At 62.5% G+C, this 27,790-nt stretch overlaps 1 protein-coding gene across 3 annotated transcripts; it reads left to right on the forward strand.

The window, feature by feature from the left end:
* Positions 1-387: 387 nt before the first annotated feature.
* On the forward strand, positions 388-26,851 carry LOC117007480 (disks large-associated protein 3-like). Of its 3 annotated transcripts, none has more exons than XM_033080696.1 (12): positions 388-474; positions 16,006-16,088; positions 18,696-19,776; positions 20,676-20,878; positions 21,325-21,439; positions 21,543-21,777; positions 22,248-22,588; positions 22,697-22,782; positions 23,438-23,862; positions 24,084-24,175; positions 24,376-24,519; positions 24,891-26,851. In XM_033080696.1, exons 3-12 carry the CDS (start codon positions 18,751-18,753, stop codon positions 25,107-25,109), a joined length of 2,886 nt encoding a protein of 961 aa, XP_032936587.1. In that variant the 5' UTR covers positions 388-474; positions 16,006-16,088; positions 18,696-18,750; the 3' UTR covers positions 25,110-26,851. The 3 variants fall into 3 exon arrangements, with proteins under 3 accessions (XP_032936587.1, XP_032936590.1, XP_032936588.1); XM_033080699.1 differs by having other exon boundaries at positions 21,373-21,439; XM_033080697.2 differs by lacking the exon at positions 388-474 and adding an exon at positions 5,621-5,772.
* The last annotated feature ends 939 nt before the right edge of the window (positions 26,852-27,790 follow it).

Raw genomic sequence — 27,790 nt, forward strand, 5'->3', positions numbered from 1 at the left:
GTGCCAGTCGGGCTCCGCAGGGTGCCTCAGGGGATGCCCACGGGTGGGTACCACTCATCCCGGCAGATCCCACGCCGCCAGCATCTCCCCGGCCCCACGTGCGGCTGCCCCCGCTCTCCCCCCCCGGGGGTCCCGGGGCGCCGGGAGGCGGCGGCAGAGCCGCACCGGAGCCATTTTGCGCCGCCGCCGCCCGCTCTGGCTCCCGGGGAAAATCCACCGCCGTGTCTTGGCGGCGCCGCGGCGGCCCCGCTCCGCTCCCGCCGCTCCGCGCCCGCCCGCGCTGCACTGCGGGGCCGCCGCCACTCGCATGCTGCCGCCCGCCGCGCTCCCACGCGCGGGGCGCCGGCCCGGGCCGAGCCGGGACCAGCCGAGCCCAACCGAGCCGGGCCGGGAGCAGCCGGGCCGGGGGCGGCCGCGCCGGGCCGTCGGGGAACCGCCCGGGAGCCGCCGGAGGATGTAGGAGGCGGGAGCGGGGTAAGAGCGGCGGGGGTGGCCCCGGTCTCGGGGGTACTGCGGTGCCCAGAGCAGAATGGGGGACGGTCCCCGATGTCCGCGGTGCGGAGTGTGGGGGGGGTGCAGGGGAAGCGGTCCCGGGGGTCCGCGGTGCTCGGTGCGGAGGGGGGATCTCACCGGAGCCGTGCGGAACCGGCCCCGCGGGAACGGGACGTGTCACCTGCGGACCCATCCAGCCCCGCCGAGCGGGGTCTGTTGGGGGGGTGCTGGAGGAGAGAGCCGGGGGATGGCCGGGGATGTCTCACCGGTACCGTGGTGCTCAGCTCCGCCAGGATTCCCCGGTGGGGGTGGGGGGAGAAGGGGTGCCAGCGGGCATCCCCATCTCCTGCTGCCCGAGGCACTGGGGAGGGAGGCACAGCTCGCAGCCCCTCCAGCCTCTCCCGGATGGCGACGCCAGCCATCCTGCTTTCTCCTGCTGCGGAGGGCTCAGGGCAGGCCCGGGACCCCTCCCCAGCCCAGTGGGCTCCCCCTCCCCATCCTGCCGGGGGGGTGGCGCTGGCTGCGAGGACCGTGCCCGGCCGGGTGCCGGGAGCTGGCGTGGGGAGCCGTGCCCATCACCGTGCATCCAGGCGCCATGGTCCAACCCTGCCTGGTAGGCAAGCTGAGCTTCGGGGGCCCCTCTCTGGGTGCTCCTTCCTCCTGCCGCCTTCCTTCCCCCAGACTCTTGGGTTTTCTTGGAGGAGTCGGTCTGGTCCCTCCATCCTGTGCCAAACCTGCAGAGCAAGTTGGCGCTGGGACCGCTGATCTCTCTCCATCCTGTGACATCCAGTCCCGCATGTCACCTCCCTCGGGGGGTCCAGGGCTGCGCTACCCACAGCTGATCCCTGCCTGTCCCCCGGCCAGGAAGTGGGGACAGAGCCCGGCTGCCGGTGTTGGTTATTCCCGTGGGAATCCAGGTTGGGAGCAGGCAGCCTGCCTTGGTGCAAATTGGAGCAGGATCTGGTCAGCAGTGCAGATTCTCTTTTAGGAAATGGATGTAATTTTTGATCTTTCTAGGTTTCTCATCTCTGTGCTTCCACTGACCCCCCCACCCTCCCCAAATGCATCCATGGCTCCCAGCCCTTGAGGACTCTCTCTGAGTGGAGATGGAGCAGGGGGAAGGCCATGGGAGATGGGCATGGCTGGAAGGAGCATGTCAGCCCTTTCAAGCATTATTACAGCTCTGGCAGGGCTGGGAATACAAAAATAGCCATCAAAGTGACCGTGGAACATCCGAGCCTGGAGGGGACCCTTTTGGCTGTGGGGGTGGAGGGAGCACTGATGTGGGGATGGGTTGGTGTGAGCCAAGTTTGGGGCTGCCCTGGGTTGTTACCCCACTGAGCCAGGACACCAGGACCAGCTCCAGGCATTCCTGCTCCAGGAAAAGGGGTGACAAAATCGTGGTGTCTTCTCTCCAAGCCAGGGTGAGATGGTGCTGAGCTTGATACCCAAATCTCTCTCCTGAGTGCCAAGGCTTGTGCCACGTGGGCTCGGAGGAGCAGCCCCAGCCCTCTCAGTCCTCCTGCTGGGCCTGGCTCCCAGCAGCTGGGGCAAGACACGGGAGGAATGGAGAGTGTTGGGAAGCCCAGGCTGGTGGTGCTTTACGGGGGCCCCTTCCTTCAGCCTCCCCAGGCAGAGCTGTGGCCGGACCTGTGGGACACAGAGCCTGTGTGGGTGGCTGGGAGCTGTGCTGGTGTGGGTCTCCCCAGCTCTGCCCACCCTCAAGGGTAGGATCAGGCCCTGTGCTGGGGTCTCATGCCCAGGTGGTGCTGCTGCGGTGGGGGCTGGGGCTCCAGATCCAGGTTTTGCAGACGCTCGCATCTCTCCAACAAGCTGAGCAGAAACCCTGGATCCCACCCAGCCAAAGGTGACTCTTGGCCCTTATTGCCAACACAGGCAAAGCTAAAATCTGGATCTGAGCAGAAACAGGAGGAGCCTGGATCCAGCGCAGGGGATGAATGTGTGGCTTGTGCTCCTTCTGGCCATCAAATTGGATTTCCTGAAATAGCCTGTTGAAGACCAGAGCCCAGCAAGGACCGAATGACAGGTCACCAGGGGTGTGGAAGCCCCATCACGATCCTGGCTGCCTGCTTCAAGACGTTGGCAGCCAGCAATAATAGTAATATACGGTGCCATTGCCGGGAGAGTGCAGCGCAGGAGAGCTAAGAATAGCAGGCGAGACGTGCCAGCAGCGGGGGACTCGCGGGGCGGGCGGGGGCCGGGGGCTGCGGCTGGACGTGTCCTGGGGGACACCCCTGCCATGGGGTGGCAGCTCCTCACAGCAGGGAGGACAGCCCTGAGCCAACAGGGCATGGCAGGTGCTGCGGAGGGCAACAGGAGAGGGATGTGCAGAGTGGTGCCTGGTGCTGCAGACCCTGTGTAGTGCCCCCTCAGCCTGGCCTCTTTGCCATCCCCAAGAACCAGATGTAAAGCCTGCTCTGACAAAGTGGCCTCAGATCGTGGCCATCTCAATGGCCCTGTGATGCCTGGTCCCTCTATGAGCAGCAGCACGGGGGGGCCACATGGACAGCCATGGACAGGGCAGATAGCTCAGCACTCACCTCCTCCAAACCGGGCAGGATTGAGCTCCTTCTGCTCGCCCTTGTCCTGCTTAGCAGCTCATTCCCAGGGCTGTACAGTGTCACTGGCAGGAGGACAGAGAGGGTTGGGCCACTATGGGTCCAAAAGCTGAGCTGGGAGGAGGCCGGGCTGCTCTCTGTCAGCCACCGCAGCACATGGCAGCAGGGCAAGTGCCCATTGGATTAAGGAGAATTGATTTGTACCTTCCCCATTTCTGTGGGGCCAGGGGTGCTGCAGCACCCGGTGTCCCCCTCCCACAAGCAGCTGTGCTCCTGCAGTGCCTCTGTCAGTGCCTCTGCAACCTGCCCTCAATCTTAATTAGGTTTTCCACGTCGCCCCCCAGCTCACTCCTCCCCAAAATGCTGGAGCAGGAAGAAGTCATGACATGGTTTCTAATCAGCCTCTGAATTCAGATTCCTCTTGGCTGCTGTTGGAGGCTCCCCACAGCCTTTGTTTGGTGCTGCCCGAGCAGGGTCTGCTCCGAGGCTCCCCTTGAAGTGAGTACCCCTGGGAGTGAGTGGCTCAGCAGCTGGGAGACACTATGGAAACACGCTGATGTTTGGTGACAGTAACTTGAAGAGCACCCCCAGCACCCGCCAATCCACCCTGTCAGAGCGGCAGCCTGCCCGCTGCCAGCTGGCTCTGCTGGGCACTGTGGCTCTGGCTGCTCCTGCCAAGCACTGGGCACCACTGCTGCTGCTTTCCTGGGGCTCATTCTGCACAGCTCCCGGGTGTCCGTGCAGCTGGTGTGGGAGCTGGGCACTGTGCCCCGCGGCCGGTCCCGGTGCGGCTCCACTGCGGCCAGGTTTGGCTCTGTCTCCGGCCTCTAGACCTTGTCAGCAGCGAGTTGTGGCTCTGAGCAAAGCCAGGGGATGCAAACAGTTCCCAGAGCTGCCATGCCCCAATTAATAGCCTGTGAATCACGATGCTGTTGGAAGAGCAGATGTTTGCAGCGTGGTTGCCAGCGCTCGGTGTTTCACCAGGAGTCTGGTTGGCCCGAAATCGGCAGCTCCGGGCAGTGGGTGGTGATGGGCTCTCCTTGCCTGCCTGGCCTTCTCCTGCAGGAGGATCAGGAGCTGTTTGGGCTGGGAATTAGCTGAAGTTTTTGGTGGGCAGAGGTAAGGGGGAGAACAGCCTACCTGTGGGCATGTGGGGGGTGCTATGTTGGAGTGAGAGGACTACAAAAGATGAAGGTATGGAGCTCCATTGTGACAGAACCTGCTGATTTCCCATTCCTGGGGAACCTCTCATCTTCCCAAAGGGATGCAGGTGCTGTGGTGGCACAGCAGGTGCTGGGGCACTTGTTTGGATGTGGTGAACTGGTTGGTACTGGGGAAACACTGTAAGGCTTGGAAGTGGCTGTCCCTGCTGTGGTTGGTGTCCCCAGACGTGGTGTTGGGGTGAGACCCTGTGGTGGTTGATGATCCCCAGCTCTGTGCCATCTGTGCAGCTGAGCTGAGGGATGGCCTCAGGTTTCATGTTTTGTGTCATGACACCCATCTGCCTCAGGCTCCCCTGGGCCCACACTGGGACAGCCCCATGGCAGGGGAATCACCTGGTTCCCCTACATCAGGTGTATGGGGAGCTGGCTGGGGGCTAGGGCTGCACTCAGGTGCCCGTGGGTGCAGAGGAGTGTGTGGGTGTGGGGCACGTGGGATGCTGTGAGTGGGAGCAGCCAGGTGCACGTGGCCATGGAGTCGTCCAGATGCAGCGATGCTGAGCCACCGAGGGTCCACCTGTGTGTGTGGGGCTGGGTGTCCATCCATCCATCCATCCATCCATCCATCCATCCATCCATCCATCCATCCATCAGTGTGTGGGGCTGTGTGTCCATCCATCCATCCATCCATCCATCCATCCATCCATCCATCCATCCGTCCATCCATCCACCCATCCATCCATCAGTGTGTGAGGCCGGGTGTCCGTCTGTGCGTGTGGGGCTGTGTGTCCATCCACCCATCAGTGTGTGGGGCTGGGTGTCCATCCACCCATCCATCCATCAGTGTGTGGGGCTGTGTGTCCATACATCCATCAATGTGTGGGGCCGTGTGTCCGTCCATCCATCAGTATGTCGGGCTGGCTGTCCGTCCATCCATGAGTGTGTGGGGCCGTGTGTCCATCCATCCATCAATGTGTGAGGCTGTGTGTCCATCCATTCATCCATCAGTGTGAGGGACCGCGTGTCCATCTGGCCGTGCAGGGCCGCCTGTCCGTCCATCCATCAGTGTGTGATGCCGCGTGTCCATCTGGCCGTGCGGGGCCGCCTGTCCGTCCCTCAGCCGTTGTGCGGGGCTGCGTGTCGGTCCGTGCGTGCGGGGCGGTGCGTGGGCGTGCGGCGCTGCCGGCGTGGGCAGCCCCTTCCCGGGGGTGCGTGTCGGTGCGCGGGGGTGGCCGAGCGCGCCGGGGAGCGCGCGTGGGTGTGTCCCCAGCGCGCGGGGGCGACGGCTCCGCCACCGCCTCTCGCCGGCTGCGAGGTGCCGGTGCCGGTGTCGGCACCCGGAGCGTGGCCGCCGCCGCTGCGCTGCCGTGGGTGGCCGTGACCCCGGGGACGCCTCCGGCCTCGCTGCGCGGCCTGGCCGCGGCATGGGCGGCCCGCGGGGAATTTGCAGGATCAGAGGGAATCCAGCCGCTGTGCCGCGGCCATCCTCCGACTCCTGCCGAGCCCAGGCCGGCAACTTCATGGCTTAGCAGCGGCAGCGGGTGAGTGGGGCGGTGGGTGGGAGGGGAGAGGGCCTGGCTGCGTTCAGGAGGCTCCGTGCCTTGCACAGCCCCAGTCCTGGGAGAGAGCCCTGCTTTGTGCCCAGCTGTGCCAGTTCAGAGAGCCCCCCCGGCCCGGGCAGAGAGGGAGCCCCACAGCCCTAACCCTTTCATGGCCGAGTCCTCCTCCCTGGCAGCCACGTTCTCGCCTCGGTGTGCAGCCCGTGGCTCCCGGCCAGCCCTCGCTCAGACAAGCTTCGGCACAGCCGGGAAGCTCACCCGACCGGGATGGGGAGATCCCAGCCCGGAGGTCTCTGCTCCCGTTCCCTGAGGAGCTGGGGGCTGTGTGTGCTGGGCCGGGAGCTGTGTGTGTTGTGGGGGTGCACCGGGGCTGGGGGCTGTGTGCACTGGGGAGTCTGCTTGGGCTGGGGGCTGTGTGTGCTGCAGGGGGGTGTGTGCTGGGGGTGGGGGCTGGGAGCCGTGAGCATTGGGGGAGGGGGTGTGCTGAGTGGGGACTGTTCACTGGGGGTGTGGGGAGCAGGGCAGGGCTGCACCTCTGCGTGTGTGAGGGGCAGAGTCGCCTCTGTGTGTCTGTGTGTCTGTGTGTCGGTCCGTGGATGGAGCTGGGGAGCCCCAGCTCTGCCTGCCAGACGGCCCCGCTGCCAGGGAGCGGCACAGCCGGTGCCGACATCTGTGCTTCGAGCCCTGCCTGTCTTCAGTTCGCTCCTTGGCACAGTCACAGTGGCAGTTGGGTCCCTCCGTACCTCTCCATGGTTTCCCCCACCTCCCTGCCTCTCCGTGACACAAACCTGTATCTCTGGTGTGTTTTCTTGGAGGGGAAACTGAGGCAGGAGGGAGGGAAGCAGCAGAGACCTCTCCCGATCCCTGTCATCCTGAGGCTTGATCCCACGCCTCACCCTGGCTTGTTTTTTCCTGCCAAGTGGTGCCAAGAGCCGGGGGGAAGCGAGAACGTCCTGGGACACAGCTCCCGGCTATGTCTGCCCGGGGCCCTGGAGCTGCCCAGCTCCTCCTGCCGCTGTCTGGCACATCCCTGGCCTGGGGCTGTGACAGGGGCTGGTGGTGGGGCCACAGGACGGCCGCCCGTGGCACATGTTGCGTGGTGTGGTGACACTGGTGGCCATGGTGGCCATGGTGGCAGTGGTGACAACGGTGTGAGTTTATCGTAGCGGGAGTTTGTAGTGGTGGCCATGGTGGCGGTGGTGCCACGGCAATGGCAGTGGTGGCCATAGTGACAGTGGTGGCCGTGGTGGTGGCCTCGGTGGCCGTGGCGGCCTCGGTCACCGTGGTGTCTCTGGCCGTGGTGGCGCTGGCCGTGGTGGCGCTGGCCGTGGTGGCGCTGGCCGTGGTGTCGCTGGCCGTGGTGGCGCTGGCCGTGGTGGCGCTGGCCGTGGTGGCTGGCGGCGGGCGCTGTCCGCGGTCCTGATCCCCGCCGCCGTGCCCGGCCCCGCTCTGCGGGTCCGAACCGCAGAACGAACCGGCGAACGAGCCCTAACCCGGCCCTCTGTCCCTCCAGGGGTGCCCGGGGAGCACTGGGACTCGGGGTCCCCCTGGATTCTCTGGGGACGTCCCGCCCTGCCCCTGACCTTTGATGTGCGGCAGCTCCAGACAGGGCCGGTGGGACGGGAAACCACGCAGAGCTTTGTGCTTGTCACCCCACACCCTGCCCGCAGGGCTGGGCACAGCCTTCCCTGCACCGGGCGCTTCTGATCGTCCCGCCGGGCAGGTCGGACAGGGACGGGGTGTTGTGAGTCGGGCTGGAGAGCGGGGCAGGGCAGGGCACGTGGGGACACGGGCCACCAAGGCTCCATCACTCCCTGCCGGGTTTGGGACAGCCAGGGAGGGGCTGCCGGCCCTACACAGGTTGGTGAAGTGTCTGGGGCAGCGCTGCTGGTTGGTGACACCCTGCTCACTTCGGCCCCCCAGAACCGTGTCCCCAACCGCAGTGCCGGTGTCACTGCTCCCAGAACAAAATGTCAACCCATGCAAATGAGACTGCGGGAGCGGCTGATTGAAGGGCCCTGCCCCGCCCCGGAGTTGCAATCAAATATGCAAATGGCTCCCGAGGAGGCTAGTGAAGGCTATTAATAGCGGGGATGAGGCTGAGAGAAATCTTGGTGCTCCTGAGGGAATGAGCCTGGGGATGAGCTGGTTCTGCTTGTCGCTCTGTCCAGCCTGTCCCTCTGTGCAATGCCCTGGGCAGGTGACAGGTAGTCCCTGCAGGGAGCCCGTGGGCACCAGATATCGTTTTGGCCACCATCACCCTTTGCAGGGCAGCTGCTGCCCGTGTGCCCACTGCCCAGTGCCCACAGGGTTTCCCTGTGGGAAAATCACAGCTGCTGAAAACCCTGGACTGAGATTTGAGCCCTGGGGAGTCAAACCAGGAGGGATGAGGTGCCCAGTGGGACATGGGCTCTGCTAGGGGGTTCCTGTGGCTCATCCTGGGCAGGGAGCTCAGCCTGGGGCAGCTGTCACCATGCTGGGGTAAGGAGGGAGGAAGGGGCTCCCTCCCACTCCCTCACCCTTCACTCTGTGCTTCCATACCCCCTTCCCTCTCCTGGTGTCCCTCCATTGCCACTGAGGCAGAGGATGTCCCTCTCCTGCCAGCTCCAGTGTGAGCACAAGGCACTGGTGGGAGCCACGCTGTCCCCAGTGTGCCCGGCCAGCTCAGGGGTCTTGGTGTGCTTGGCCCCTGCTGCAACCCCTCCACCCATCTCTTGGGTTTTGGGATCCAGGAACCATTCGACCTTTTTTTAGAAAATCGCGGAAGTCAGGCTGGAGTCAACAGTAACTAATTATTTAAAATCTGAAACTGGAATAATTAGCCCAATTAACAGTCTCAGGTGACGCCTGATTCCTTCTGATAACGGCCTGAGGAAGAGGGAAAGTAATTAACCCGTCAGTCTGACATTTGTAGGTCACCACCGGCTCCTCATCACGTCGGGGTGGGCACAGGGGTGGTTTGGGGGGTCCCATCTCTCTTGGAGCAGAGGGTTTGCACTCTTTGGGGGGGTCTCAGTGCAGGGAGGGGGCTGTGGGTGAGCCCAGCTGCCACCTGGGGGGACAGAGTGCTGATGTTTGAGGCCAGGGCACTGGGCAGGGGGATGGGTTGGGTGTCCACCAGAAATGCCACAGCCAGTCCGCTGCTGAGGCAGCACCTGTGGGCCTTTAAGGTTGCTGTGGAAACGGGGCTGCTCGTTACCGGGAGGAGCCTCCTGCTTTCCAGGCAGGGCCCCCCCATCCCTGCGGGAGGGGACCCCCACCCCGGGCACCTGGGACCGCACAGACGCCCGTGTCTGCGGAGGGACGTGGCGAGGGCATGGCTGTACACGTGCCTTGGTGGCCTTGGCTGTGCAGTCCCCTGTGGCACCGACCCCTCTGCCCAGCTTGCCCTTGGCATGGCCAGGGGTGCCAGGCGGGGCTGTGCATGCCTGGACACACCTGGGCACACCTGGGCACACATGGACACATGTGGGCACACGTGCATCCTGCCTGTGCAGCCCAGCCATGCCCCACGCCCCTGGGGACCCTGTCCTTGCACCTTGGCTGGCACATGGACCCGGCCTGGCACTGGGGCTGTGCTGCCTCCCTCCTGGCAAGGCACGGGGGCCGTGAGGAACAGAGTGTGCCGAGGCAGAGCCCCCGGCCACAGCCCGGTGCCGCGCTCAGCTCTTGGAGTTTTAATGAGGTAAATTGTATAAAAAGCTCCGTTTGCCCTAAATGCCCATCCCTGCGTGAAGCTGCTGCGGCACAGCCCGGGCACACCCTGGGAGCTGGGCAGGGGGCTCCGGGGCTGGCCACACGCTCCCGGGCTGGGCACGTGGCAGCGGCAGGAGGAGGAGGAGGACGAAGGCGGTTTAGCACATTTGCAATCGTTTCCCTCCTCCCCCCCAAGTTTACAGCTTACCTCAGCGGCTTATCAGCCTCCAATCTCATTAAATCAGGCAAATTGTAGCATCTGATATTTTATGGAGATTAAGGTGTGCACCCAGACTCTATAATTATCAGCAAAGATGTATTTACAATGCCTTGTTGCTAGTAAACAAAAAATAACTTCAGATCAAAGCTCTCTTACAGGGGAATAAATCTGCCCATCGAGCCCCGCTGCGGCGCACGGCAGGGAGACACCCGGGGTGGGTGGGCATCACGGGGGGACATGCGGGGGGCGTTTCGGGGATGTCCCCGCTCCCACGTGGCCGCTGCGAGTTCCATGTGCTGGATCCATCCCCAGGGTCTCCCTTGCTGGCGTTTCCCATCACAGCCTGGTTGCACCCACCCCTCCGGCCGCGGCTCCACCGGGGATTTCCACCCCAGGGACCTCCCTGCTGAGACAAGTCCGGGATTTATCGGCACACGTGCGTTGCCCCTGGATTCCTCACGGCGGTGGGAGTGCTGCGGATTACCGATGTGGTGACGCTGGTTTATCGCTGTCTGAAGTGGATTTATCCGTGCGGCAGGGCCCGGGCTCGCTGCCGGTGTAAATCACCACGGCACGGCTGGCAGGAGCCTCGGTGCTGGGGCTGCATCCCGACAGGCATCCCTTGCATGTGGCTGCATCCCTTGGCATTCCAGCCTCCCCGGGGGTTCTGCGGCCAGGCTCCCTCTGCCCCACACCACAGATCAGCTGCCCCTTCTCCATCTCACTCTCGTGCCCACTGAAACGAGAATAAAATGGTGATAATGCTGCAGACGTCCTCTGGAAAGGGCTCTGAGGCAGATGAAAAGCCCTACTTAAGAGTGAGGCCATTATTATTAATAACTCGGAGCAAGGCTGTAAATTCAGCCGACACAGCTATTACGGGAAATGAACCTGCTCCTGTGCTGGATCGCGGGCTGCCAGGTGTGGGGTGGGGAGGGGCACAGAGAGCAGGGCTGGATGGCCCCAAGGCTGCCTGCTGGCATGTCCACAGCCGGGGCAGCATGGCCAGAGGGGGTAAAAAAACATCTGGGCTCTCTGGGATGATTTATTGGCTTTTCTGGGAAGGCTGGAGGTGTGAGGAAGGGATCCTGTAGCACAGGGATCCTCCCAGTGGGAAAGGAGGTGACTGAGCTTTGCAACAAGGCTGAGACCTGGCCCAAGCTCAGGTCAGGGGTGGTGCAGGATGTGAGGAGCATGGGCAGAGCTGGGAGAGGCCTGAGGCTGGGCTGGGCAGGACCCGCCGTGGCCATCCTGGGCTGACCATGCCCATCTGGGGAGTGTCCAGGGCAGTATCACACCTTGGCAAAGGTTGCATTAAAATAAAAATAACCTGGAGCCGTTCAGTGCCCAGTGCCTGCAGCCAGGCCAGCAAAAGGCAAAGCTGCCGTGGCTGCCATTCCATCAGGATGACTTCACCTCTGGCACTATCACCCCTGAGCGGGGCAGCCCCGGGGCTGGAGGGTGCCCAGGGTGGCAGGGCTGGCCCTGGGGTGGGCCAGGGGGTGCCGTGGGGGTGGGCAGTGCCATGAGGGTGTCACGGGTGTCACGGGGGTGTGGAGCAGCGGCCATGGGCTCGTGGTGCTGCCTGTACCCGACTCGGGAGCTTCTGCGGGGGAACGAGCTTTGATATAAATATCTTTTTGCTCAGCACACGACCTACTTTCCAGACAATGCCATTAGCCTCCCGACTCCCTCATTCATCTTCTGCCGTCCTCCCCCAGCCCGCCCTGCAGTGGCACCCGCTCCAGCACGGCACACCAGCCGTGGAGTGGGGAGCCAGGACGGGCACCTGGATCAGTGCCACCACAGGGACCCCATGCTGGGTTTGGGGCCAGCCAGCAGCCCCGTTCTCACAGCTGCCAGGGGGCTGTTGCTGCCTGTCCTCTGTCCCTGCTCTGGTGTTGTAGAGGGTGCCTCGATCCCCTTGGGGGTTTCTCCACCCCGTCCCACGGCATACTGAGATCTGCCTCCCTCCCTGCTGCCTCCAGCCCCATTCCCAGCAAAGTCCATGTCCTGCCTTATCCAGGGACATCCTCACCAGGCACAGCCTCGTTGGGTACATCCTGGTCAGGGCAGAGGGGAGCACAGCGAAGCAGCCACACATTGGCTCGGGGCTGGCTTGGGGACAGCATGTGGGGCCAGGACCCCTCCTGAGCACCCCAGAGCATCCCTGGTGCTGGGCCCACACACGTGGTTCATCTGAGGATGATCCTGCAGGAGATCCCACGTGCTGGCAGAGGCTGTGCCGTGCAGTTGGCAGTGGGTGAGCGGCTGGTGGGATATGGGGCAGGTTGGGCAGGGGATGCCCAGTCCCACTGCCAAGACAATGCCCAGCCCCTCTGGCTCCTGCCCTGACACCAGTTTTTTTCAAGAGCTGGAAACACCTCTTTGAGCCCACCACCTGCACACCTCTGTGCACCCCTGGGATGAGCCCCCGCTCCTCCCCTGCATCTAAAATTAAATATTCAATTTGTATTGCTGGTAAATCCCGCAAATCTCTTTTATCTCTAAGCTGTTGTAGCAGGAATATCAGTGGTGTAATCTCCATGGGGGCTCGTCCCTCTGCCCTTCACAGCTTCCTGGCTTGGACCACACTCCCTTTTCCCCACATTTCTCTCTGGGATGCTGCTGGTGGTGGAGCAAGTCTCCAGTGCCAACAGCAGAGCAGCCCACAGCACCCATTCTGTGGGTGCTGCTGGCTTTAGGGGTGAGGGTGTGCATGGTCCCCAAATTGTGATGAAGGTGCTCTTGGCCCAGATGATCAGGTGGTCCCACCAGAGCATTCCCCACCGTGTCCTCACTCACCAGCCATGCCCCCCCTCCCCGTGCTCTATCCCCGCGCTAAGAGCATTGTGCAGAATTATGTATTTAAATATTTAGGTTTTCATCAGCTTTGCAAATTAAGCTCATCCATTAAAGCGGCAGTTTGGGTCTTCTGCTGGCGAGCTGGGCTGTGCCATGCCTCGGGCTCACTGTGCTCATCCCAGCCCTGGCCCCAGGGAATGCAGCCTGGGAATGGGACGTGATGGCCCGGAGCATCCCTGCTGGCACAGGGACAAGGGCTCTGCTTCCTCGCTGTTCCTGGAAACTCCAGCACTTGCAGCCCCGTGGGAGGGGATGGTGCTGTGAAGGGAACCGGTTGGGATTGATGTTATTTGGGATTGGAGTGGAGAGTGCCACGTGCTGGGGAAAGGAGGATGAGGAGCAATGCTGGTGACAGGTGAGAGCCCTGAGCAGGGCAGGGATGGCAGCGCCAGCCTGCTGGGGGCTCAGTGGGAGTGAAGCTGGGGATGGAAGGGTCAGCCTGCCCAGGGGTTTGGAGGGAATGGGCAGGAGACAGCCAGAGCTGTCATTGTTGCCACCCTCAGTGCTGCCCTGAGCTCACCAAAGAGGCTTTGGAGTGATCCTGGCTTAAGTCATTACACAGCGTGGCTGGGGAGTAAGTGGCTCCTTAAGCCTCGGCCTCGCTGGTGGCTCCATGGATGGGAGGGAAGAATGGGGGAGATGGGGAAATGGGGATCATCCAGCACTGCTGCCAGCTGGCACAGCTGCAGGGCCAGAGGGGGCTGCCATGGCCCCAGGTCCCTCTGGCACAGACAAATCGAACTGCTGGGGGACACTGGAGCCCCCCACCCACCTGGGGCACCGCTGGTGGCTGGAGTGAAGTGCCTTGGGAATGTGGGCAGAGCCCCGAGAGTGAGCACAGCACAGGGGGGTGTCCCTGCTTGTCCCTTCCCTTCACTGCAGGTGAACACCAGGCTGTGGTGTCTCCGTCCCTGGGCTCCCTGGTGTCACCTGCATGTCCCCTTTCCCCACCAAGCCCTGGAGGGCACTGGAGGAGCGTTCCTGCTGCCGCTGGCCCCGGGCAGTGCGGGCAGATGTCGAGTGTGTCCGTGGGAGGGGAGCTGTCCGTGGGCATCACCGCTGATGGGTGCTCATCCGTGCGGCTCAGTGCCCACAATCCTCGTGCCAGCTGGCACGGGCTGGGGTCTCTGGAGCCCTGCCTGGCCTGGGGGTCCCTCCACGGTGGTTTCCCAACACAGTTGGCTGTGCTCCTCTGGCAGATGATTGCCCATGTGCCCTGTCCCGGCTCCTGTGGGCAGGATGAGCGCTGCTGTGGGGGGCTGCAGGTGCCTGTGCCGTGGCTCTTCTGGCTTCTCCCCCCTGCCAGCCCTTCCTCTGCCTGCACCTACACAGGAATGCTGCCACAGCCCATTCCCTATGCCACCTCTTTCCTTCTCAGCCAGCTTCTTGGGATCTGGCTGCCTACAGGTGTTCCCCATCATAAAGCTCTTTTGAAGATGTGGCTCTTCCACCAAGACCAGGTTTGGGATGGAGTCCCAAACTCCTTTCTCCACTGGCTTTGCCTTGGCAGCTCCAGGACTCTCCAGCCCCTTGCACACCCAGCACAGCAGCACGGCTCTTACCCCCAGAGGATCAGGTCTGGGGCCAGGATGGGTGGTCCTGGGCTGTGTGTGCTGTGCAGGGAGGGGGTTCCTGTTCCCCCTGTGGTGGCAGCAGCCAGAGTCAGTGGTGTTGTGGCGGGGAGTCCCAGCCTGGCGGCCGTGCCGGGATCCCTGGCAGCTGGGCGCGTCGTGGCCGTATTTCCTCGCTCCGCTCCAGGAGTAATTGCTCAGATGGGGACGTGGGGCAACTCCCATCCCTCTCCCGGCATGGTAATGAGTGAAGAAGACTCAAAGACAAATGGCTCATTAAGAAGCAGTGCTGCATTGCAGGATTTTTCATCCCACCAACCGCTGCATCAGCAGAGGCAGCACCTCTCGCGCTCGCTCTTCCAGCCCTGGAGAAGGAGCTGTCAGGCAGCTGGGGCTGGTGCCAAAATTAATCATCATGTGCTTAATAACGTGCCCAGCCCGTCGAACGGCCTGTCCTCAGCCTCCCGGCGTGTGGAGCTGGGCTGGAGCCCCGGGCACCGTGGGTTTGGGGTTGGTGCCTGGAAAGTGGCCATGCTCAGGGAGAAGGGATGTGTCAAGGCAGGGCTGAGCCAGGGGAGGTGCCCCCATTGGGGTGACAGAGCCCCCCAGATGTGTCAGGGTCACCCAGATTTGTTGGGATTTCAGAGCCCCCCAGCCCTGTCAGAGTCCCAACCAGCTGTGCTGGCCTCTGTGGCCTTCTCAGCAGCCTCAGTAAACACTTCCTGCTCCACTCACATTTGTTATTCCTCAGCTTGTGTTCATCTTTCATGACTTTTAAAAAATCTTGCTTCATCCCTTTTTTCCAGCGGTGCCCAGTTGGATCCTGCCCCTCACAGCCCTCTGCAGGCAATGCCTGCCTGCAGCTGCTCTGTTTTCTTTTATTAACAGTAATTGGTTTTGATTTCCTGATTGCAGCCAGTGTACTTTCTGTGATCTTTGCATCCTGCTCACACTGTTTTCCTCTTTCCTTTTTCCTTTTTCTCCTTTCCCCCTTTCCCTTTCTTTTCCTCTCTTTTTTTGCCCTTCTTTTCCTATTCCCTTTCCCTTTCTCCACCTTTCCCCTTTCTCTTTCCCCTTTCTGTGCTAAATTACGTGATCTCTTACTTAAACCCCTCTTTTCTTTCCTCCAGGCTGAGTAAATTTTACTAATTCAGCCTCATAAAATAACAGTGCAATTAGTAATAAAATAAAATGTTTGCTTTCCACAATCCTTCTCCCTTACAATGAGCAGGGAAAGAGTAAATAGATTAAAAGCATGGTGGAAACGACCTGGCGGTATTCCATATTTATTTTCTTCCGACGACCGTAGATCAAATTTGTTCAGCCCCTAAGTGGGAAAAACACTTTATTTTATTTTTTTCCCCGGCTCCAGCTCGCGCGCGGTGCCGGGCGCTCATGCTGCGTGTTTGTTCTCTCCCTCTTTCATCCCAAGCCATAAAGGTCCTCAGCAGGACCCAAGCCAGCAGAACCTCGCATTAATTTGCAGAGCTGGAAGCAGGAAAAAAAAAGTCCCTTTGGTGATGCTGGAAAGCTGGGGTGGCAGGAGGAGGCTTTGTGGAGCAAGTGGCCGGATCTGGAGCAAATGAAAGTCGATGGCGAGGTGGCCGCTGGGCTGGCTCTGGCACCCGCTGGCAGGGAATTGCATAACAGGATGGGACTGGGGATGGTTTTGGGGCTAAACTGAGTGAAACACGTGGCCGTGGCAGTGAGGAGCTGTCTCAGTTGTTGCTGTGCTGGTGTAGTGTGGCCTCAGGGCAGGATGGAAGGCTGGGCTGATAAAAAATACACGGGGAGGTGGCTCAGACTGGTTTTGGGGAGGAACACCCTTACTCTGACTTCATCCCGCTCCTGTTCCTCCCCCAGAGCCTGCTGCCCCAGGGATTCCCAGCGTGGAGGAGCTGCTGCTGGCGGGGCCATGAGGACAGCATCCCCCTGAGCGCTGGGCGGTGAGTGCCACCAACAGGGACCCCGGCATGGGCTGCCCATGGTGGGGCTGCTGCAGAAGGGCAGGGGCCAGGACCTCTGAGTGCAGGAACATCGACCCCAGCTCTTGGGGTTAGACCTGCAAGTGCTGGAAAATTGGCCCTGCCCTGTGTCAGGGCAGTTTGCCAGACTCGCACACTGTGGTGGAGTTTTGATGTCCTCTCACTTCCCCACTGGTGTTTCTGGAGCTGGAGCAAAGATGGGAAGATCCTGGCTGCTATGGGGTCCCAGGAAAACTCAGACTCCTGGCAGGTCTGCCCTGAATCCCTGAGCTTTGGCACGGTGCTGCCTCCAAGGCAGAGATCTCATGGGGCAGCTGCTGTGAAAGGGAACTGCCTCTGCCAAGTGCTCCTAGGGGAAATTAGGCAGCAGGCTGAATTTCAGGATGGCCTGGAGCACCAGGGACTACGAGCCCCTCTCCTCCCTGTGCTGACCCTCGCAATGGGGAGAGACATCAGAGGGAGGTGGTGGTGGGGAGCCACTGGTGGGAGTTTCTCCAGGCGCTGGATGCAATAAAGGCAAGGAGTGAGTTATTTGTAATGGTAATTATGCTCTTCCAGTTTATCCTAGCACATAATTGTGTGGGCGGTAGGTTCCCACTGGTGGTAATTACCCTGGTGTTAAATGGCACAAAATTCAGCTGGGCTGAGTTTTTCCCCCTGACTTAAATCTGTGCTTTGGTGGCACGAATCCCTCCATCCCAAGGGCTGCTCAGTGGATTGGCCTTTGGAGGGACACAGCTCCAGCTCTCAGCCATCTGCCCATGAGCCACGCTCTGGCTAGCTGCCCCAGCCCCATGTGCCAGCCTGCCCACACTGCCCTCCTGGGACAGGGGAGAGGAGTGGGCTCCGTGGCCTCTCCCATCCCATCACTCGGCCATTCCTGCTGGCACATGGGCAGGGGAACCTTGAGCTGTGCTGAGCCCCACAGAGCCCCTCCCAACCCCTTCTCCATCCTGAGTTATCCTTAGGGAGCCAGGCTGGTCCCTGGGCAGGGGATAGACGCTTGAGTCGCCTTGGCGAGCTGGGACATGGATCCTCCACCGCGACACGTCCCCTCCCCTGCCAGCGCTCCACAGGTGCGGGGGAGCTGCGGCGCTGCCTCGCCTGCGGTTCCGGCTTTGTTGAATTCCTGCACCTGCGGCGCACAAAAGCCCGGCGGGCTCGTGCTGACGGGCTCCGCGGATATTTTGACTCTTTCTTGCCGCCGCGGCAGCAATATTTGGATCAGCTGAGAGCTTCCCTCCCCGAGCAGGAGATGATAGCTCAGCCCGCGGAGGCAGAGCTGGGCTGGGAGCGTGTCTGTCTGTCCGTCCTTCCATCCTGCTGCTCGATCCCAGGGCAGGGAGGCAGCTCCAGCCCACGCTGCTGCTCCTGCTCCTCGCAGCAACTCTCTCGGGAGGGGAGAAGCATCTTCTGTACCAGCTGCACCTTCCGTTCAGCAATTAGGGAGCTTTGTTAGAGCAGGAGCGGGATCTGAGGATGGGGAGAGGAGCAGGATGGAGCCATCCAGGCTCGAAGCAGGGAAGGAAGGTGGTGATGGCTTAGGGCAGATGTGTTCTCAGGGCCCTGTGTGCTGCTCAGAGCCAAAACACCATTGCTGCCTACCCCCACACCCCTCGGGTAGCCCCAGCTGTCTGTCCTCCAGGGCTGCTTGGGGGCACAACCAACACAGCCTGGCCCTCCCAGTGTCCCTCGTTCCCAGTCTCCATGGTCAAATCCCCATGTGTCACAGGGAACGTCCCACGGTCACCTTTCCCTGCAGCCAGTCTGGGAGACGTGCTGCCCGCAGCACCCTGCACAAATACGACAACGAGAGCGTTAACGATGCCTGTTAATTAGCTGAGATACTCTGGAGAATAAGTAATTTCCTCATTTACAGTCAAACCAAAGACAGAGCCTTTGAGGGGCTGTAAGGCACACAAACTTCCATGGGTGCAGGTGGTTCTGTTGGCTGGCACAGGCTCAACCTGGCTTGGTGCTCTCCATCCTCCTGCCCCTCACACAGCACTGCCACCTCTGCTCCTGACTGCCCATCCAAAGGGCGTGCAGGGCAGGAGAGCCCTGGATCGTGGGTCCCCATCCACAGCTGCTCTTGGGGCTGGATGGAGAGATCAGAACGAGGCCCCCCCGCGCCCCGCGGCAGCTCATTAGCGGCGCTGCGAATCGAGACGGCTGAAAAACTCAGCCAGAGCCGCTTTCTAATGGAGAAACACTTCATAATATTTGGTGTTGGAGAAGAAAACAAGGATCTGCTGATGGCAGTGTGTCCTCCCTCACCGTCTGCAGGCCCTGCTGCCTGCATTGCTGCTGGCAGCACCTTCTCCTTCCCACTGCCCTCTTGGAGCATCTGAGCTGGGGATAAACCAGATCCCTGGCCCAGGCACTGTGCTCCTGTCACCACGTGGAAAGTCAGGATTCTGGTGCTTCACAGGGCCTCATCCAGGGCTGAATCTTGCCCTGGTGGCTTTCCAGCCTTCTCAGCTGGTTCCTGTGACGTAGCCCCAATGTTCTGTCGGTGGTGGGAGTGCAGAGGGGATCTTGACACTGTGTCTGTCCCTGTCCCCACAGATGAGCCCGCAGGGGCATCCCTGCAAGATGCCGAGGCTATGGGGTGGGTGCTGAAATGATGAAGGGCTACCATGGGGAGTGTAGCCAGACACAGCCCTCCTCCGGCCACCGCTGCCGCTGCATCCCAGAGGACTGCGAGCATCCTGCTGACTACATCCCGCACGGCCCTGAGGCCCGGCCGCCGTACCTGCTCAGCCCCAGCGAGCCGTGTTCCCTGGAGCATCCCTACTGCCCAGCGCGGAGCCCCGGCGCGGCCAGCGAGTGCCCGGGCGGGCCCCTGAGCGAGCCGCCCTCCGCCAGCGCCAGCAGCACCTTCCCGAGGATGCATCACGCGCAGCAGCCCTACGACTCCTGCGACGAATGCATGGCGACCGCCCACCCTGCCAGCAAGATCAACCGCCTGCCCCCCACGCTGCTGGACCAGTTCGAGAAGCAGCTGCCGCTGCACCACGACGGCTTCCACACGCTGCAGTACCCCCGGGCCGGCGGCGCCGAGCCCCGCAGCGAGAGCCCCAGCCGCATCCGCCACCTCGTCCACTCCGTCCAGAAGCTCTTCGCCAAGTCCCACTCCCTGGAGGCGCCGGCCAAGCGGGACTACAACGGCGCCAAGATGGACGGCCGCGGGGACGGCTACCACCACCACCACCACCACCACCATCACCACCACCACCACCAGTCCCGCCACGGCAAGCGCAGCAAGAGCAAGGACCGTAAGGTGGACTCCCGGCACCGGTCCAAGATGTTGGGCTGGTGGAGCTCCGACGACAACCTGGACAGCGACAGCAGCTACATGGTGTCCGGCCGGCACGCCGCCGACCAGGGCACCCAGTACTGCGTGGACGCTCCCGAAAGTGCCTTCAGAGACTTGACCTTGAAGAGTCTAAAGGGCGGCGGGGAAGGAAAATGCCTGGCCTGTGCCGGCATGTCCATGTCTCTGGATGGCCAGACGCTCAAGAGGAGTGCCTGGCACACCATGACCGTCAGCCAGGCCCGTGAAGCCTATCCCAGCGCCGGCGGCACCGAGAAGACCTTGATGCTTCAAGAAGCAAAGGCCAAAGACCGAGCGTACCAGTACCTGCAGGTGAGGGGCTGGGCAGGGTGAGGGGACTGGGGCTGGCTGTGCTGTGGGGCAAGCTGCACCCATCCATCCAGCAGCCTGTGGGGATGCTCCAGCTCTGCTCTGTGTCCCCAGCACCTGTGCCCCATTCCCATGGTCCTGTGCCAGTCCCCGCTGTCCCCTCGAAGCTCATCTGCTGCCTCCTGCCCTGTGCTGGGTTTGGGGTCAGCCCAGCTCTGTCAGCTGAGGGCCACCAGCAGCCCTGTGCCTGCTCCCTTCTCACTGCTTTTATCCTGCCTGTGTGCCTGGCTGGGTGCCACTGCCTGCCTTATCACTGGGCTCCCTTCTAGGTCACCCCCCTTCCAATTAAAAGCTAATTAACTCTTCTCTCCCTTTCCTGGGGGAAGGAGACAGGGAGCAGCAATGCTGTGCAGGCCAGGGGTGGGGGTGGCTGGGTCCCATCTCCTCCAGCACTGGGGACATCGGGGCAGGGTGCTGGCCCCACCACCCTGCCATGGGCCCCAGGGGACACCATCCCCCTGCCCTATAAGGACCCCGTGGTGCTGGCGTCAGCAGCACGTGGCGGGGCTGGTGCCCGATACGTCAGGCGGGTGCTGCGCTGGCATGGGTGGGATTTGGCCCAGACGCTCCTGCCAGGGGGGCCGTGAGGTGGGAGCTGCTGCACCATCCCACACTGTGGGAATGGGGAGCTGTGGCTGTTAGGAGGGATCCGCTCTGCTGGATTTTGGGGCTTTCCAAAGGGGTCAGAGCTCCCAGGGTCTGTCCCTGCAGCTCTGGGGTGCGTGGGGAGGACAGGGGAGCTGGGCACATGTGCTGGGTTTGGGCTGGGCTTGGGCTCGGCTCTGCATCCCACCCGTGGGACCTTGGCCACCACATCCTCCCACGCTTGCCTCCTGCTCCAGGTGCCGCAGGACGAGTGGAGCGGGTACCCGGCGGGCAAGGACGGGGAGATCCCGTGCCGGCGGATGCGCAGCGGCAGCTACATCAAGGCCATGGGCGACGAGGACAGCGCCGACTCGGACATCAGCGCCAAAGTGCTGCCCAGGGCGGCCACGCGGCGAGACAGCTACCGCCGCTCCTCCAGCGCCGACCAGGCCAGGACCAAGTAAGGGCTGCTGCCTCCCAGCCCCATCCCAGCACTGCAGGCAGCAGCGGGGCCATGGGCTCCCTGGGAGACAAGTGGCACGTCCCTGCTCACGGCATTGTCCCCACTCACAGCACCGTCCCTGCTCACAGCCGCACTCGCCAGTGCAGCGGCACCGAGCCCTGTCCCTGCTCTGTGTCAGGGCACTAGGGGGGACATGGCTATGCTGGGCTTTCTGGGGGGACCTGCTGCTGCAGCCACATGCAGACCATAGGGAGAAGAGGCATGTCCAAAGGGAGGTGACTGAGACGTGCTCCAGTCCCAGTGGGTGACAGTTTTGGGGGTAGCGAGGAGTGGGGACAGCAGCAGTGGCCGGCGGGAGAATCGCTGTGGCTGCGTTTCCGAATGCTCTGCTGGAATGTGTTGCTTTTGGTGCCATCCCTTCTATTCCCACTGTCTCTCATTAGGTTTGCAAGTAGGCACTATTCTGATTCATATATCTGTAACTGTCCCAGCTGCTGCACGCCACCGCGAATGCTCCCGCGGGGACAGAGCTACGGGCGCTCCTTCACCACCGGCCAGGTACGTTCCGTGGCACAGGATTCACAGGCTGGGGCAGGGATGTGTTAGCTGTTACTCTGAGCATCCCTTGCCCTGGCTCACCCTCACCCACTGCTCTCCCCAGATCAATGACGAGCTCAACCACCAGTTTGAGGCCGTTTGCGAGTCGGTTTTTGGCGAGGTGGAGTCGCAGGCCGTGGAGGCGCTGGACCTGCCCGGCTGCTTCCGCATGCGGAGCCACAGCTACCTGCGGGCCATCCAAGCGGGCTGCTCCCAGGACGATGACTGTCTCTCACTCTTCTCCATGTCGGCCCCTCCTGGGCCACCCATCACCAGCAGCATCCTGAAGCCCAGCACTTGTGAGTCCTGGGGGGTGGCGAGGGCTTGGCCGCGTGAGGGAACCCCACATCTCCCTGCCTGCTCACCTGGGCACCTGCCAAGGGCTGCTGCTGCCCTCCTCCTGGCCCTCAGCCCCTGTAGTGCCCAGGACAGGGTGTGAGCGTCCTGCTTGTCACCCAGTCCCAGTCAGGGGGCTGCTCTGTGTCCCCAGCACCCATTTGTCATCCCCTTCTTTCCTCTACTTCCATCCCCATCTCTGCCCCTTGCTGGATGCTGCAGCAAACCAGCGTGGGTTTGGGGTGTTTTCCAATCCCAAAACCTGGTCCAACAGCCCCTCTGAACTCTGTCCCAAATCTAACCCAGTGTAGGGGTAAACCCTGTGGGGCCATGGGAGATGGGCAGCATTCCCCGGGGCCCCTGTTCGTGGCGGGAAATGAGCAAGTGTCTGTGTTTTCACGTGCCTTTTCATCCTGCGCCTCTCCCACAACAGCCTTCAGTTACAGAAAAGCTCCACCTCCCATCCCTCCAGGAACCAAAGCCAAACCTCTCATCTCTGTCACGGCGCAGAGCAGCACCGAGTCCACCCACGAGAGCTACCTGCCCAGCGAGGTCGGCCGCAGCCCCGCCTGGTCCAAAGACGCCACGGCCCGCTGCAACTCGGCTGAGAGCCTGGAGAGCTCCAAGGTGACGGCTGTGGCCCTCGACCTGCCCCCAGTCCAGCCCCGTGCTGCTCCCAAGCCCTCCACACTCATCATCAAGGCCATCCCAGGCCGGGAGGAGCTGCGGAGCTTGGCTCGGCAGCGCAAGTGGCGTCCCTCCATCGGCGTCCAGGTGGGCTCCGCTCCTCCCCGAGGGCTGCTCGAGTGGTGTGGGCCGTGCTGAGCCACCACGCTGCATTTTGGGGCTGCCCTCCAACGCTCTCCCTCTGCCCCTTGGCAGGTTGAGGCCGTGTCTGACTCGGATACGGAGAGCCGGAGCCAGAGGGAGTTCCACTCCATCGGGGTGCAGGTGGAGGAGGACAAAAGGTACCACATGGACTGGGCTGAGACCTGCTACAGTTCCTACACTGAGGCACTGGGTTCCTGGGGGCTTCCTGAGCTCTGCACACCACCCCTACCTCACAGCATCTTTCCCCTCTCCCCTCGAGCTGAAACAGAGCTCAGCAACATCCCCATTCCAGGCTAGCTGCCCCCACATGGGGTAGGATTTTTCTTTGTCCTCACTGCTGTCCTATTCCTGCCCTGTGCTGGGTCTCCTCTGCAGGGCTCAGCCCTTAGCTTTGAGCCCATGCCGGGTGCAGATGAACCTTTGGGCATTTTTGCAGCTAACTATGACATTTTGGCTGGGATGGGGATGCCAGGTGTGCCAGAACCTGCATGGCCTGCGGGAGGGGAGCTCCGGCATTGTGCCCATGCAGCCTGGTGCACGCTGCTCTCCATCCTCGGTCCAGTGCTGGTAGCCATGGAAACAGGCTGAGAGCAGAGGAGATGAGGGACTGGCAGATCGCAGCTGCTCAGGGTTGTCCCTGTGGCCCTGAATGCTCCGGGATCCACCCCGGCATCCCCAGCCCCATCCTACCTGTGGGCATCCCTCACCCTGCCCTGCCCTGTGGTACCTGGAGGGGGGACAGGACAATCCCTGCTGGCTGTGAGGGTCCCCACGCTCTCCCTATCTCCGCAGGCGAGCGCGCTTCAAGCGCTCCAACAGCGTGACAGCAGGCGTGCAGGCGGACCTGGAGCTCGAGGGCTTCACCGGCCTGGCCGTGGCCACCGAGGACAAAGCCCTGCAGTTCGGGCGGCCCTTCCAGCGGCACTCCTCGGAGCCCGAGTCGGGCCGGCAGTACGCCGTGTACAAGACGGTGCACACGCAGGGGCAGTGGGCGTACCGCGAGGATTACCAGCTGCAGTACGACACGGTGGAGGTGCCCCGGCGGGATGCCTGGATAGAGAGGGGCTCCCGCAGCCTCCCCGACTCCGGCCGCGCCTCCCCGTGCCACCGCGACGGCGAGTGGTTCATCAAACTGCTGCAGGCAGAGGTGGAGAAGATGGAGGGCTGGTGCCAGCAGATGGAGAGGGAGGCGGAGGACTATGACCTGCCCGAGGAGAGTGAGTGGGGTGGGGTGTGGTGTGGCAGCAAAGAGAAGGGTTGGGGGTCCTGAGAGAGGCACAGTCCTGCAGTGCTCCCACCTTGGAGCATCTTCACTAAAGGGTAAAGAGGGCAAGAAACATCAGGAAACCCTCTGGGGCTGGAGGGATATGAAAGAGAGAAGAGACACGATGTGTTAGAGGGCTCTGAGCTGCTTGTGACTGTCTGCTCTCCCCCCCAGTCCTGGAGAAGATCCGGAGCGCGGTGGGCAGTGCCCAGCTCCTCATGTCCCAGAAGGTGCAGCAGTTCTACCGCCTCTGCCAGCAGAACATGGTGAGTGTGGGCAGCCGTGCTGGGGACAGCTGTGGTGGGGAGGCGGGGGTCTCATACTCTCAGCCAGTGACTGTGGACCACCATGGAGGAGAGCTGGACATAGAGCCACCAGCACAGGGGAGCTGAGGTGGCCCCATGGCCAGCAGAGCCAGTGTTCCACTGATGAACGAGGATGATACTCTGTCCCTCTGTCCCCACAGGATCCCAACGCATTCCCCGTGCCCACTTTCCAAGATCTGGCTGGCTTCTGGGACCTCCTGCAGCTCTCCATTGAGGATGTCAGCATGAAGTTTGGGGAGCTCCAGCAGCTCAAGGCCAATGGGTGGAAGATCATGGAGCCCAAGGTAAGGGCAGGCACTTGAACCTGTCACCTCTCCCTCCCTCCTCATCCCCAAGCACATCTGCACCCAATCCACTGCTGGGCTGTCACCGGTGGCTACTTTTAGCAACCCCTTGAAAAATAGAGGTGGGAAAAAGTGAGGCTAGAGAGGAGCTGTTCTCCCACTGATGTATCCCAGCTACCTGCAAAGGGCCGGGCAGGTCCTGGCACGGGATGGATAAAGGGAAGTGCAGCCCTGCCTTGCAGCCTCTGGGAGGGTCTGTGGAGCCTCCCACCACGGCTTTGGCTTTAGTGCCCACAGCAGCGGCTGTGGGGAGCCCCCTGGGATGCCCATTCCCGGGAGGTCCCAGCCTGAAGCCCCTGTTGTGTGCGCAGGAGGAGAAGAAGGTGCCTCCCCCGATACCAAAGAAGCCGCCGCGCTCCAAGGTGCACCCGGTGAAGGAGCGCTCCCTGGACTCGGTGGACCGGCAGCGGCAGGAGGCCCGCAAGCGGCTCCTGGCAGCCAAGCGAGCCGCGTCCTTCCGCCAGAGCTCGGCCACTGAGAGCGCGGACAGCATCGAGATCTACATCCCCGAGGCGCAGACCCGGCTGTGACCGCAGCCTCCGCTTTTCTACCCGGACTGGACGGCGCGGCCGTAGCTCACTGTGATGGGGGGCCGCGGGGACACCCTGGGGCAACTCTTGGCCCCACTCACAGCTTCTCTCTTTTCTATCTTAGCCCTTTCGTGGATCCGACGGCGGGTGAACGCAAAGCCCGGTTCTGCCCCGTCCCTTTACCCCCCCTCTCCCGCCCGCATGCCCCTGCCAGCCTCTCCTGGGGTCCGGGGCTCTCCCTCCCTCTGCCCTCCCTGGGGCTGTGTCCCAGCTTTCTGTCCCTTTCCCACTCCCCAGCCCTTCTGCACACCCGCCCCTGCATCCCAACCCAAAGAGAGGTGACCTCCAGCACCCGGCCCCGCCGGGCTGGAGGGGAGGGGGCTGCAGGCAGGCCCCCCTGCCTCTCTGTACTCAGTGCAATCCCCTGGTGTGTGGCGGGGACGGGCCCCCAGCCCCTGCCCAGCCACCGCCCCCCAGCCCTGCCCTGCCGGCACGAGGCTTTGGGGCGTGGTGAGGACAAAGGGGTCCCCTCGCTGCTCTCCCCGCCTGCGGCTCAGGTGCCGTGGGGACCCAGGGCTCCCTCCCCTATATACATATATAAATATAACCCGAGGAATAAACCAGAAACTACACGTGACCAGCGCTGTGTCCTGCCTGGTGGGACGGGCCAGAGCAGCAGAAGCCTCCGGTCACGGCGAGCCGCCCCGCTTCCCTCGCACGGAGCATCGCCACGCGCTTCTCCCCTTCCTGCTCAGCCCTCCTTCCCCTCAGTCCATCCCTCATCTGTCCGTCCTTCCCTCCTGCCAGCCTGGAGTCCAGGAGCACCTCTGCAATGTGGCACTAGCCAGGGACAGGCAATAGTCCCCCCCGTGCCTTGCTGCAGGTGGGAGATGCTGCCCCAGTGAGCCTGTTCCCACCTGCAGTGACAAGGACCACACCTGGGCTTGGGATGGGAGTGTGGACATGGCCAGCAGCAGCGCCTTGAGTGTGGAGCTAGAGACCCCCTCAGGGGTCTTCCCCCTTCCCCGTGAGCTCCCAGAGCCCCGCGGGATGGGACACCCCAGGATAGCCTGTCACCACCTGATGCCTCTCAGGGCCAAGGGACACCCTGGGATGTGGCTGTTCCCAGCTCCCCCATCACTGTGCACAGAGCCAGGGACAGGGTGGGGAGTTCCCTCCAGGGCAGAGCAGTGTGGAGGGGCAGGAGGCTGCATCTGCCTCATCCCTGCCCTTAACCCCGTTCTCCAAGCATCCTGTCCCCCTCAGTGTCCCTTTTGGTGGCACAGCGGGGAGGACCCCACCCCCGTCCCTCACTCTGCCACGCCAGCAGCCCCACGCAGCATCACCAGCCACCCCCCCAGGGCAGTGCCAGTGGGTGCCAGGTAGCTCCCAAAATCTGGGGCCAAACCTCGCCCAGGCCCTCAGGCAGGGCGGTGGGATCTGAGGCAGCTGGGGGACGCCTCGCTCCTGGGGGTCCGTCGGTGCTAAACACCTCCGTGACGGCAGCACCCACTCAGCCACCCGAAACCCTTCCCCACCCCACTCCCCCTGCACCCCGGATTTAGGGATGTGCCTGGGAAGGGCCCCCGGCCCCCGCCCCGGCCAGCGCCGTGCAGTGACCGTGACACGTGGCTCCCTTTTTATTGTAACGAACCGCCGCAATTAATAAAGATGACTTTGGTTACTCCGGGCCAGCGGCCACTTCCCTGCGGGGACATGGCCGGCACCGGGCTCGCCTTTCACCGGTCTCCCGTCCTTTTGTGTCCGTGGGGTGGGAAATGCATGTCTGCGGGGTGGGAAATGAAATGCATGTCTGCGGGGTGGGAAATGAAATTCATGTCTGCGGGGTGGGAAATTGCGGACTGTCGGGTGGGAGAGGGGCTTTTGCGGATCTCCTGGTGGATGTCCCCATGGACATGTCCCATGGGTCTCTTCCAGTGGGGTCTCTGTCTCCCCATGGATCTCCTCCTGCGGGTGTCTCTCTGTGGATCTCTCCCCGTGACTCCCCCTGTGACTCCCCACGTGAGTCCCACCGTGACACTCGCTGTGACACCCCCGTGGGTGTCTCTCTGTGACACTCCTCGTGACTCCCGCATGACGTCTCCCCGTGGCTCTCCTTGCCAAGACACCCCCTGTGACTGCTGCTGTCTCTCTCTGAATCGTCCCTGGGCTGTCCCCTGGGGCTCCTCCTGTGACTCTCTCTGTGTGTCTCCCGGTGGGTGACACCCCGTGACTGTCCCCGGGGGTCTCGCCCTGTGACACCCACTCCCCCAGTGTCTCCCCAGTATCCCCCAGTATCCTCTCAGTGTCCAGGACTCCCCTCCATGTTCTCCCCGTATATTCCCCTCGTCTTCCCTTCGTGTCCCCTCCATGCCTCCCTTAGTGTTCCCCCCCGTGTCCCCCCATGTCACCCCATTACTGTCCCTCCATATCCTCCATCACTCCTCCTCATGCCTCTCCGTGTCCCCCAATCTTCTTCTCCTCCATTGTCCCCCCATGATTCCCCCTCGTGTACCCCGTCTCCCCCGTGATTCCCCCTTGGTGTCCCGCCAGTGTCCCCCCGTGTCCCCTCATTATCTCCCCAGTATCCCCCCGTGTCCCCCCAGTATCCTCTCTGTGTCCTCCCTTGGTGTCCCTCCTGTCCTCCCAGGTTCCCCCCACGATTCCACCCACGTGTTCCC

Source organism: Catharus ustulatus, chromosome 26, assembly GCF_009819885.2.
Source record: "Catharus ustulatus isolate bCatUst1 chromosome 26, bCatUst1.pri.v2, whole genome shotgun sequence".
Classification (NCBI taxonomy): domain Eukaryota; kingdom Metazoa; phylum Chordata; class Aves; order Passeriformes; family Turdidae; genus Catharus; species Catharus ustulatus.